General features: G+C 42.1%; 1 protein-coding gene across 1 annotated transcript in view; it reads right to left on the bottom strand.

The window, feature by feature from the left end:
• LOC134411023 (arf-GAP with SH3 domain, ANK repeat and PH domain-containing protein 2-like) overlaps window positions 1-13,441 on the bottom strand; it is a 50,570-nt gene that overhangs the window by 25,137 nt on the left and 11,992 nt on the right. Inside the window, exons 8-16 of the mRNA XM_063144600.1 lie at window positions 12,318-12,393; window positions 11,568-11,654; window positions 9,948-10,048; window positions 8,954-9,023; window positions 7,944-8,031; window positions 6,859-6,907; window positions 5,929-6,092; window positions 2,975-3,108; window positions 2,540-2,631 (exon numbers count right to left, since the gene is read on the bottom strand). Of these exons, the coding sequence (XP_063000670.1) occupies window positions 2,540-2,631; window positions 2,975-3,108; window positions 5,929-6,092; window positions 6,859-6,907; window positions 7,944-8,031; window positions 8,954-9,023; window positions 9,948-10,048; window positions 11,568-11,654; window positions 12,318-12,393 (861 nt within the window). The remainder of the gene's footprint in view (window positions 1-2,539; window positions 2,632-2,974; window positions 3,109-5,928; window positions 6,093-6,858; window positions 6,908-7,943; window positions 8,032-8,953; window positions 9,024-9,947; window positions 10,049-11,567; window positions 11,655-12,317; window positions 12,394-13,441) is intronic.

Consider the following 13,441-nt stretch of genomic DNA (forward strand, 5'->3'; position numbering starts at 1 on the left):
AGCATCAGGGCTAATAGCCATTGATAGCCTCCTCCTCCAGGAATTTATCCAACCCCCTTTTAAAGCCATCCAAATTAGTGGCCATCACTACACCTGGTGGTAGTGAGTTCCATAATTTAACTATGCACTGTATGAAGAAGTACTTCCTTTTATTTGTCCTGAATCTCCCACCAATCAGCTTCATGGGATGACCCTGGGTTCTAGTATTTCGAGAATGGGAGAAAAATGTCTCCCTATCCACATTCTCCACACTATGCATAATTTTAAACACCTCTATCATGTCTCCTCTTAGCCTCCTCTTTTCCAAGCTAAACAATCCCAGCTGTTGTAACTTTCCCTCATAGTGGAGATGCTCTGGTCCCTTAATTATTTTAGTTGCCCTTTTCTGCACTTTTCCCAGTTCTATAATGTTTTTTTTAAGTGTGGTGACCAGAACTGTACACAGTATTCAAAGTGTGGTCACACCATAGATTTGTATAAAGGCAGTATGATACCGGCAGTTCTATTCTCAATTCCTTTTCTTACAATACCTAAGATGGTGTTTTGCCTTCTTTATAGATGCAGCACACTGGGTTGACATTTTCAATGAGCTGTCCACCACAACTCCAAGATCTCTTTCTTGTTTTGTTACTGTCAGCTCAGATCCTATCAGGTTGTACTTGAAGTTGGGTTTTTTTGTCCCAAAGTGCATCACCTGCTTACATTGAACCACATCTGCCATTTGGATGTCCACTCTCCCAGCTTGGAGAGATCCCTTTGGAGTTCTTCACAATCCCTTTGTGTTTTAACTACTTTAAATAATTTGGTGTCACTGGCAAACTTGACCACTTCACGGCTCACTCCTAATTCCAGATCATTTATGAACAAGTTGAAAAGAATTGGTCCCAATACCGATCCCTGAGGGACCCCTCTATTTACTTCCCTCTTTCGGGAGAATTTACCATTTATTCCTACTCTCTGCTTTCTGTTCTTTAACCAGTTACTGATCCATAAGAGGACTTCTCCTCTTCTTCCATGACTGCTAAGTTTGTTCATGAATCTCTGGTGAGGGACTTTATCAAAAGCCATTTGGAAGTCCAAGTAAACAATGCCCACCCGATCTCCCCTGTCTACATGTTTGTTGACACTCTCAAAGAATTCTAGAAGAATTCTTGAGACAAGACTTGCCTTTGTGGAAGCCATGTTGATTTTTCTTCAGCAGTACCTTCCCTTCTATATGCTTACTAATTTTGTCTTTAATAATGCTTCTAACCAATTTACCTGGAACAGATGTCAAGCTATCTAGTCTGTAACTTCCCGGATCTCTCTTGGATCCCTTTTTAAAAATTGGTGTTACATTGGCCATCTTCCAGTCCTCTGGTACAGAGGCTGAGGTTAGGGACATGTTGCATATTTTTGTTAGAAGGTCCACAATTTTATATTTGAGTTGAGAACTCTAGGATGGATACCATCTGGGCCTGGTGATTTATTTGCTTTCAATTTGTTGATAAGGTTGAGAACTTCATCTTTTGGCACCACTATTTGCCTTAGTTCCTCAGACTCCCTTCCTGAAACCATCAGTTCAGGGACAGGCATCTGTCCTGTATCTTCTGCAGTGAATACTGATGCAAAGAATTCATTCAGCTTCTCTGCAATCTCCCTGTCCTCCTTTAGTACTCCCTTAACTCCGTTGTCATCCAATGGTCTAACTGCTTCCCTACCTGGTTTCCTGCTTCTGATATATTTCAAGAATTCTTTATTGTTGGCCTTGATATTATTAGTGATGTGCTCTTCAAAATGCTTTTTTTTTAATCTCTTACTGTTTGCTTGCATCACCTTTGTGCCAGCTTGTGCTCCTTTTTATTTTCCTCACTAGGCCAAAGACTTCCATTTTCTTAAGGAAGCCCTCTTTTCTACAATAGCTTCCTTCACACTGCTTGTTAACCATGCTGGTGACCTCTTGGACTTGGTGCTACCTTTCCTATCCTGTGGAATACATTTTAGTTGAGCTTCTATTATTATGCTTTTGAGTAACCTCCATGCATTTTGCAAGGAGCTCCATTGAATCTTTCCAATGAGCAAGCAGTTGTGTGTTGTGCTTGCAGAATAGGTTGCACATGGGTGTGTGTCTTCTTGCACATTGCAATGGGTTGCACTACAGCTCACACAAACATAATGCACAAGCAGTCACACACCAGGTTGCACAATTGGCTGTGAAACAAGTTGCACATTGGGTTGCACAACATTTGCACAACTCTACTTGTGCAAATATAACTTTAATCGGATTCTCCTCTTGCATAGTTCAGGATCGTTTCCACTAGTGCAACATCATTTGCACTAGCAGAATGACACAGTAGGATTCTGCCCAATATAACCACTTCAATGTGTCTGATGAAAAAAGCTCTACAAAAATTCTTTCCTTAACAAATCTTATTGTCTCAAAGGTGCCACCAAATAGTTGTGTTTTTTAAAAAACTGACTTGAGGAGTCATAACTATCATGCTTGTGCCCCCACTCTCTTTCTTAGATCATTATGATAAAGAACAGAAAGTTCCTTTACATTGTACTGTCAATAGCAGGCTTTGCGGACGAGCTGGGAAGATTGGCTTCTACAATGTCATTAAATTGTGAGTTTCCAACGTTCTTAGCCAACTGCAAAACAAATGAGATATAAATTAACAGTGAAGCAAACCATACTTATGTCAGCACGAAGCATGTGTTGGGTGGGTGTAAGGACAGTAAAGGGAAAGTTAGAGAAGGAAAAAATTTAAACTATGGCAACATGTGATTATTAATATCTGTGTTATTATGCCTTGCGGAACTCAAATTGTACAAGGCAGGAAAGAAACACTGGGTTAGCAGGAGAGGTAAGTCCAACAAACACTGTACCCAAAACCAGCTTAGCAAGGAGAAGAATCAGTTGTGCCAGGAAGGGGAAATGGCATCATAAACTTTGAATAGAAGGTGGTGGTACAGAATAAAGTGGAATCCTTACTAGAAGCTCTGAGGTTGCCAACTTGTCCAAAGCTAGTGACTGGATACGGGACTGGTGAACACCCATCTCTCGGTGAATTCCAGAGCATTCAATGCAAATCAGGATTCCCAAATTAATGGAGAGCCATGCTGGATCTGTGAAGTGAGTTTACACAGTTAGTGTCACCATGCTGAAGGGGATGGACAATATGTTAAGTAATCATCACACATTTACCTCATGAAATGATCTCACCACCTCCGTGTGTTTCCAAAAATGGCAATGGAAGGGATGGACTGTTACCCAGTTTCCCTTTCCTACAGAACAGGTGTGTTCAACTTGTGGTCCACGATCTGCAGTCAGAACCCCAAGCTCTGTTGTGCAGTGCACCAAGACCCCTAGCCACCACTGTGAGAACTGCCACCACTGCGAAATACAACAGCACTAATGGTGGCGGTAAAGCAGCAATCAGGGCAGGATCTACACTACTGCTTTATAACAGTTTATAATGGTGTTGACAACTGTTCAGGCCCAGGACACATTCCATATACCATTTTCAAACTGTTTTCAAAGTTTTATATCCTGCTTGGTGTAGATCTGGTCCAGGTCAGGGTCACTGAGGTAACTTCCTCCCTTCTCCAATGACCCTGAAGCAGCTGCTAATATCAGTGGTAAAGCAGTGGTCAGGTCAGGGCTGCCGGGATAGGGAAGAGGCCAAGCCTCTTCCAGCAACCCTGAGGCAGCCCCGATGGCTGCTTTCCTGCCACCAATGGCTTCAAAGCTTCAATAACATAAGAACAAAATAAAATCAAACTTATATCCAGCCATGTTAATATAACCTATGAATCTTAGCTGGGCTAAGATTTTCATCAATGCAGGAGAGCCAATTACAGCATGGAACTCCTAGCATCCCTAATGTACCTGTAACAAATTAATTACCAGGGCTAGATCTACACTACTGCTTTAGAGTGGTATTGAAGTGCACTATTGGAGCACAATCCACATTCCATATACCACTTCCATAGTGTTATTTCCTGCTTTTTATTCCACGTTTGTAATGATTTGACACACGCTGTAGATCCGGCCCAGTTGAACTTCAAATACAGAATATCTGAGATAACCTCGTGTTCACAGAGTCCGAATTAAATTGAAAAGAAACAGGCCATAAAAAATCCAAATGAGTCAAATAGAAGGCAACTTGAGTTCACCTGGAGAGAAAGAAAGGATGTTTTTCAAGACATGCATGTCCATTGGTCTTCAAGTGGAGTTTTTGGTCCCACTATTGCGTCACAGTCTGACCTAAGATAGGTCCCCAAAATACCTATTTGGGCCATGATGGGTCTCAGGTCTGCAAAGGCTGAAGATCACCACATCAACTTCTTTCAGACACACACAGCAGGGGGACAGGGTCATAGCAAAAGTCCTTGAGCCCCATCTGCATGCATTAACTGAATGTCTGAAAGGGGCTATTCACTGCAATATTCACTCAGCCTCTCTTATAGAGCAGGCACCACTATCTGAGAGAAAAGGTTAACTGTGCATATGCAAGCAAAACCATACTACTGATTTCTCTCTCTGCAAATTCCTGTCAGACCCTTTAATCTCTTTTCCTCCTAGTCCCTCTCTTGCTGAATACTTGTGCTTTGGGTTGTTTTTCTCCTAAATGGAAACAAAAATGCACACTTGAGCTCATTAAGGTTCTGCCTGGAGCACTTTTAGACTTTTAATGACAATGTTAATCGAGGCATATCATCACCCTAGTCTCTGCATAAAACAGCTGGACATTCCAATTCCATACATTGTTAACATATTCCATTTCATTCATGGGCATGCAGTCTATTTCATTGATCTTAACAGTATAAAACCATCTTTCTGAAGTTACTGGTGTATCCATGGTTACTAAAGGTTTCTAGGACTAGCACTAAGACATCAGACAAAGGCCTCTTAAGGGCATAATCCTATGCGCAGAAAAAAAAGTCCTGCAACTCCCAGCTTGGGCCCTAAGACTAGCACTTAGCTCACAGACTGGGAAATGTTTAGATCGGATATCATAGCACAGGGGTGGGCAGACAGACAGGAAATCTAGATCGACTGGTAGAGCTCTGGAATGCCGGCTCCAAGTTTTGGAGGGCCCTTGGGTAAGATACCCTTAACAGACCCTTCTCCTTCAGTGAGTCTGCTTTCTCACAAGTATTGTTACCTGCTTCTGCTTTTTCTCCTCCAAATTTTTACCACATGCTTGCTTGCCAGTCAGAGAGCCCGTGAGGATGCAGGCAGTGGCATCTACTGCTTCTCTTACATGTCACCATTGTTGTCTGGGCCAGAGGAGAGTGAACCAGCAGGTTGCAATGGTGAAGAGGAGGAGGAGGTATGGCGACAGTTGTCAGTGAGCCCTTTGCTGGTATGTGGGCCCTCAGCAGATGCCCAAACATGCTGACCTTGATGCCTGCCCCCTCCCAATTGATTAACAGCAGCAGCAACAAAATGACGCTCCCACTCCCTACTGCTGAAATGAAGAATGCTTGGGGTCACCAGGAGTGGGTTTTGTATGGAAGAGCTATGAACTTAGTACAGTTCCGGTAATGAAAATAAACTCCTGAGCTCAGAATACTTTAATTCTCAGTGTATGTCGGTGGATCTTGGGTTCTAATAAAAAATCAAAGTAGATCCTGCAAGCCAAGTAGATCCTGCCCGTTCATGCCAGAGCTCCTACCACTTTGGGTCCCAATCCTAAATTAAAGCAAGTATAAAGTAGCCTTTCCCAACCTGGTCCTCTCCAGATATTTTGGATTGCAACTCATCATGCCTGACCATTGACCATGCTGGGTGGAGATTATGGGTATTGTTATCCAAATAGTATAAGGCAAAGGATGATCCAAGTATGTCATGCATATTTCCCATTTTTACAGTGTGGTTACTGAGCATGTCTACTTGAGGTAAGGAGCAGAGTGGGAAGTAGCTAAGATCTCTGTTTGCACCTGGCGCTGAGCAGTCACAGCACATGCTATTTCCTGGCATTCGCTTTATTTCCTTGATGATCGCTCCAGTCAAGTCCTCCATGCTGCACCCTTCCCTCTCTTGTGATTGTTTGAATGCCATGTTTAGGGCTTCTTCTTTACTATTGCTGAGGACAGAGACCCATCTGCAATGCAGGAGGAAATGGTTGTCAGGTAAACGGGATTTCTTTATCCTTTCAATAGAGCATCCCTCCTAGGTCAGGTGTCTATACAGCAGACTGTATGGACTGCTGCCTATGAATGCACATAAAAGCTGCAAGGTGTCTAAGGACATAAGAACAGAAGAAGAGCCCTGCTGGATCAGACCAAGGGTCCATCTAATCCAGCATTCTGTTCACACAATGGCCAACCAGCTGTCAAACCACAAACAAGACACAAATGTAACAGCATCCTCCCACCCATGTTCCCCAGCAACTTGTGTACATAGGCTTACCGCCTCTGATACTGGAGGTAGCAAATAGCCATCAAGACTAGTAGCCATTGATAGCCGCCTTCTCCTCTATAACCTACCCCATGCAAGTCACTTCCTTAAGGATAGAGATACAAGACAATACACTGTGGATGTTAGCACCGATCCCCTTTGCTCATTTTTATGCTTTAACTTATTAATTAAAAACAATTAAAACAACAGAACAATTCAAAACATTAGCAACAGCAGCAGATGTTACAGCTGCCTAAGACTTCATGCCAGTAAAATAAAATTATATCATAATATCTTCTTGGCAAATAAAAAATTCTTCATCTGGCACCAAAAACACAGCAGCGTTGGTGCTAGGCAAGCCTCTCAAGGGAGAGAATCCCAAAGATTAGCATCACCAAAAGGCTAATAGTTCTCCCAGATGTATCCTTTCTGCCTCTGAACTACCTCTGTTCCTCCTCCCTAATACTTACATAGTACACTCTTGTTCATCCTCTGCTAGGAAATGGTACGTTCGGTTATCTGAAAAATCAAGAGACAAACAGAATAAGGCAAGTTTGTATTTGAATATTAGCAGAATAGAAAATAATGGAACAGGAACAGATATTTCCACATACCCAAATATAGAAATAATTTAAGATCAGTAGCTGAATAAGAATGAAATAGTAACTGGACCTGCCAGCCACATAAGACATTCCACACAAAATAAGATTCCTTCTCATAAGTCTGGTATCTAAATGTCTCGCAAAATGGAAATCGGTTTATTATTATTGATCACATTTGTATCCTACTCTTCCTCAGATACTCAGGGTAGTGTACATGGAGTTATATCACTTTATCCTCATGACAGCCTTGTGGGGTAGATTAGGCTGCAAGACAGTGACTGGTCACGGCAACCCAGGAAGAGATGACATTCCAGGACACAAAATCACAACACAAATAAGAGCTTTATCACACCAGCGTCATACTGTGCAATCACTGCGAATTGCATGCAAAGGACTCAGAAGTTTTTCACCTTATAATCTGCTTTAATTGTAAAGTACTCCCATGCATCCTGCCTTAATTGTGCAATAAAGCAAAAAGATTCGCTGTATTTAGCCCCTACTTTTTGAGCGTATCTTCCGAGTCGCTGCTGGGGCACAGGAGCAGGATTTTAAACAAATGCTTTAAAGATAAAGATACCAAAATTGGCACAATAATAGATATTAGGGAGAGCTTTAAGCATACCAAATTTGAATTGAATTGGGTCATCCGTTGATTTTTTATGATTTTTTACATTCCCCCCCTTAAACTCACTTCCTGGTATGCAAAGGATCGCTGTTGCCCGGTAGCAAAAACAACAGCAACCACGAAAACTTAGCGCTACGGGGATAATCTGAGGGAAGCAGGTACATGGGATGAAGCCTTAAGACAAAGCTTAAGACCCACTCTGTCCCCACAAACTCTGCACATAAGTCTCTCATTTTCACCCTTCTCCTGTCAAGCACCATAGAGACAAGCTACTCTATCCAACCCTTCCTAAGAAAATGAGGGTTTACATGAATTAGACAAGACTTACGTGAAATGAGATCAAAACACTTCCTGTCATCCACGTTTGGCTTCACTTGGCAAGTGAGCAAATTCAGCTTGACTGGAAGACGATGCAACTAGTTGATTTAAACAAACAAGTGAACAAACAAACAAAAGTCAACTTCAATAGTGTCCAATGATTAAAGCACACTATTTAAGTGTGCTATCCTATGCACACTTAATTGGGAGTAAGTCCCATGGAGTCTTATGGGAGTAAGTCCCATAAGGTAGGGCTGTCAACTTCACTTTACAAAAGAGGTTCAGGTCACTAGAACTCATAAGAAGAGCCAGACTCAATCAGACCAAAGGTCTATCTAGTCCAGCACTCTTTTCACGCAGTGGTCAACCAGCTATCAACCAGGAACCCACAAGCAGGACATGGGTGCAACAGCACCGTCCCACCCATGTTCCCAAGCAACTGGTATATACAGGCTTACTGCCTCTGATACTGGAATGTCATCTGTGATACTAGTTTCATTAGGTCCATTTCAACAGTATATAATGACCGTACTTATTCTTCCTTATAAAATAAATGGCAGTGATATTGTGTTTCTAGCTTTTTATTGTGTCCTTTTAGAAAGAGATGTGTTATATAGACAAACATAGCAGAAAATGGAGATTCTACCATTTCCAATACAGCAGGCTCAGCCTTCAGGCCTTTCTCCCAATTCATAGTCTCTGCCTAAGAAGCAAGAGTAGAGCTTGCATGGAATGAGGAAATAGGCATTCCATAGCCATTTTTTCTCACTTTCCTCCCTCTCTCCTTTTTATTGATCAGCAGATTCTTTGTGGATCAATATATTTATGTGAATGTCATTATCAGCACAATCCTACATATGTTTATTCAGAAGAAAGTCTCACTGTGTCCAGTGGTGCCTACTCCCAAGAAAGTGTGCACAGAATTACGACCTGAAGTACTTCTTGTACTAACTGGTTTTCCAAGAAGCATATCTAAACCATCTTCGCCAACCAGGTTCTGTCACAAAGTGAGATGCATACCGTGCTGTGTGAGATGGTGAGATAGCCATTCCTGACTGTGCACTTTCTCTTCTGCCAGACTCTTCTTAACCTGAAATTTAAAAGCAACGTATCTTTTTACATGAAACTGAAAAGAGGAAATCATAGCTATGAGAACCAACTTGGAATATACCAATTGCAACCACTTCACTAGGCCAAATCAAGCAAAGGGTGTGTGCATGTGAGAAGTATAACTATGGCTTGGATCCTAAGATAAATTAACTCAAGGAAGTTCATGAAAGGGAAGTTTCCTGTCACCTCCCTTTGCCCTCCATCCCACCTCTGCAGCACTGCTCCCCTGAAAGCCGCACTGGAAGGATGGTGGTCTCTTGAACATGGGACATGGGGTTGCAGGGGAAGTGGTAGTCGGTGCAAAGTGGACATGAATCCTTAGTTAAATTAGGGTGCGTGTCATTCTATGTAGTGGTGGCTGGTGCTCCTTAGGCCTGGTGGGGCAGAGGGCAGGACAGATGTTCAATATTCTGCTGAGATTGTCAGAGGAGGGCAGGAGAAGATCTTGTGTGGCACTCGGCAGTTGCATGCCATGCAGTTGAGCAAATGCACCTGTTTTTTTGGGGGGGGGATTTCTCTAAAATAATTAAAAGAGCATACAAAACCAATACAATATCAAAAGAACAATCAAGACATCTTAAAATTCTTGGTTTAACATTCATCTGGGTAGGCCTGCTGGAAGAGGCTAGTCTTTATAGTTGTCTTAAACTCAGAGAGAGAGAGAGTTAAGTTGACGAATCTCCTCCGGCAGGCCATTCCACAGTCTGGGGACAACTGAAGAAAAGGTCCTCTGGGTAACAGTTGTCAGCCTAGTTTTGGTTGACTGAAGTAAGTTCTCCCCGGAGGACCTGAGTGCTCAGTTCATCATCTTTGATGGTTTTTGTTGTTTTAAGCACATTGGTTTTGTTGTTTCAATCTCATAAAGTATGATTGTAATTGACAGGGCTGAAGCAGTTGCACCTACCCATCACTCTTCTTAAAGAGGCTCCCAGATCTCTCTGTGCCATATTGCTTATTTCCTTGCAGCTGGTGCATGCTGTACCTCAATGGTTTCTTAATGGAATCCTGTTGGAAAACAAAACAATTAGGCCAATTGGTAGCATGTCATTGTTTTTCACAAGTGTAACAATGACCAGGGATGTAAAAATCCACGTTCCATGAGAATATGTCCTTAACATTATTCCAAACAGCCAATGAATACTGGAAGGGTCTTGGAGGTCATCTAGTCCACCTTCTGCTCAAAACAGGATCTGCAATGCAAGATGTAGCTATAGCAGAAGTGGGCAACTTGTGGTCCCCCAGATGCTTTGGCCTACAACTCCCATCAGTCCTAGCCAGCACAAGCAAAGATGAGAGATCATGGGAGTTGTAAGCCAACCCTGAGCTATAGTATCCTTGACAGATGGCTGTCCAGTCTCTATTTAAATACCTCCAGTGACATGTTGGAAAGTCTGGTGTGACTTACAGCAGAGTTGCCTCATATAAAGAAAACTTGGCAACACAGCATTTAGTACTGGAAGAAAATTATTTATTTATTTATTTATTTATTTATTTAAATGCAGGATATAGCCATTTTAAATGAAGTTCAAATCAATTTACTTTCTTTGTGTTTTTGTACACATCATCAGAGAAGGCTATCTAACACTATTTAACTACAAGAACCCCTTAAACCTGAGGGCAAGTAAGTGAAGGCATGAGATATGGTTGGTTGCTTCTTCTCTGCAGAGACCTCATGACCCTTGCTTGTTTGCAGAGCTGAAGGAAGAGGAAGGTGAGGGAGCAGGAAATAGGAACTGATCAAGGTACAGGACCTTCCGTATTCACCCCCACCTCGTGTCTGGAAGCATGCAGATTTGATACTATTATCCAAGCTCAAGGAAAACCCACCACCTCCCAAGACAGTCTTGTTTCACTGCCAAACTGCTCACACTGTTAGGAAATTTATACTATTGCTTAGCCAAAATCTGCTTCCCTGCAATAAAGAATAAGAGCTTCTCTAAACAAGCGATTTATAGCATGCTCATGATTGGCCATTCACAGAAGTTTGTGGGCCCATTACATGACATCATTAATAACCAGGACATCGCCCATACTATCCCCTAGAAATTGTGCATTTGAAAAACCAACAACCACAGATAATGTGGTAACATCCAGAAAAAGAGACACGTGAAGGAGCATGTTGTGGGGATGGGATTACCACGAGGAGGAAAGCCACATTAAGGCATGGGATTTTTCCTGTGTGTAGAGAAGCTCTAAGTCTGCTCTACCTTCTGCATGACAACCTTTAAGATATCTGAAGGCTGCTATCATGTCTCCCCTTAGTCTACTCTTCCCCACTTATCACCTTTCCTAGTGATCGCTAGGTGTTGTGACACTTACCCAGACATGAATCAGCAAGCAAAGCAGATAGACGCCTCCTGGTTTATTGATATGGATCCACACAGCTACCTGCATTTTAGCCTCTCCTTTGGGGCATGGTTATGGTGACTGTCATGATGACCACCTGCCCTGCACAATTTACCACTGCCACTGGGCATCTCTGTCTTTCCTTAAGCAAAATAAGGTTCTCCCTCACTAGTTTTACCTCTTTAGGCTCCAGCTGCAGAGACGTTTTCAGCCGATCACGAAGGGAGCACAGCTGCTGCTTCTCCTCCTCCTGCTTTGCCTTCATCTGAAAGGCATCACATCAAACATTCCATCAAGCAAAGGAGTGTTTCATGCCTGCTGCTACGTCCCCCCTGGTTTGCATTCTACACTTAAGAGCTTCCTATGTCTGCAAGCATCACACCCCTATTATTTAAAACCATTTAAACACAAGTATACACACTCACTACCACTGTCCCCTGTTCCCAAAATTTTCCACACTCTCCTATATTGTGGACATGTTTGTATGCCACACTAAAACATATTGCAAAATGACACGCACAAGTCGCAGCAAGCCTTAGACTCACGTGATCCTCCCCTCCCGTTCCATGCAGCCAGGAGGAGAAGTTTGGAAGCTTTTGCTTATGTAGTGTTGTACTGTGTTCGTTAGCATTAAATATGATCAGTTACAAACAAGCCAAGTTTAAAACATGGTTTCTGAAGCTGGCTTATTTAAACTAATTATAATTAATGTTAACCACAGTTCTGTGTCTAGACAACACAGCAAACTGTGGTCAACTAAAAACAGAAGTGAACACTTCCCAATGCCTCTAGGCTGCTTGAGAAGAGAAGGGAGGCATATCTGAGCTCAAAACTCACTGTGACTTGTTCCTGCTTGTGCATGTCATGCCACACCATGGTTTTGCATGATGTGCGAATGAGGCCGGTGAATTGCCCAATGCATACTCACAGTCTGAAGCTCAGGAGTAAGATTTTCTATAAACTGTTTGTGCTTCTCTGTTGCCTTTAAACATGTCTGGAAAAAACTAACAGAAAAAATACTGTGGAACAATAGCAGAAAATAATATCCCCAATTCAGACATGAATTTTGAGATCTCTATATTCAGTGATGGTCACTGGGTGAAAATAATGCTTCCCTGTTCACCTCTGATAGTCATGGAGATAGCTGATGCCTTGCTTTGGGCATCTTCAATTATTAGCATCAGTTGTATGTAGAAGCTCAGCTTACACATGCAATGGAATGGACTGTGTCATTTCAAATTGCAAGTGGGAAATCACACTTTTGAATGGGCCCCTATGTTGAAAAGATATTGCACAGCAGACAAAGGGCTGGAAACAACCTTATTCCCTAATATGCTAGTTTTCTATTTGAAGTGTTTATTTTTTCATGTAAGGAAGTGTTCAGAGATAGTGTCCCCCACATGCAATATGGGCCTAATCTACACCAAGCAGGATATAGCACTATGAAAGCGGTATATAAAAGGCAGGAGCCACACTAATGCTTTATAGCAGTATTGAAGTGCACTGAGAACTGTTGGGGCCATTGACACATACCATATACCGCTTTTATACCGCTATATCCTGCTTGGTGTGGCTCCTGCCTTTTGTATACTGCTTTCATACCGCTTTCATAGTGCAATATCCTGCTTGGTGTAGATTAGGGCAAGGAGTGGTACCATGCATTCTGCTCCCTTGGCATTCTACCACCTCATTCTGCAGTTTGTAGAGAGCCAGACAGATACTTAGCTAAACTGGACCTTTGATCTGACTCATATTACAATTTCTACGCTCCTATACAATTTTTGAGATTTTGAGATATCTGTTCCCTCTAGTGCAGTGGTCTAAAGTAAGGAGCAATCATTATTATTTTATAGAGGCTACAATGTTCAGAAACAGAAATTCTCTGAAGGCTTGTACAGATAGTAAGTATTCTTGCAAACGTAACAGAGATGGAGGGAAGGAAGCCCTACAATAGAGGGGAGAAGAATGTTAAAGTTTTAAAAGGAAAAAAAAGTGCACTATAGATGGAGATCAGAACCAACTATTGGGCAATATAGAAATGTGAGAGATAAA

Source organism: Elgaria multicarinata, chromosome 1, assembly GCF_023053635.1.
Source record: "Elgaria multicarinata webbii isolate HBS135686 ecotype San Diego chromosome 1, rElgMul1.1.pri, whole genome shotgun sequence".
NCBI lineage: Eukaryota > Metazoa > Chordata > Lepidosauria > Squamata > Anguidae > Elgaria > Elgaria multicarinata.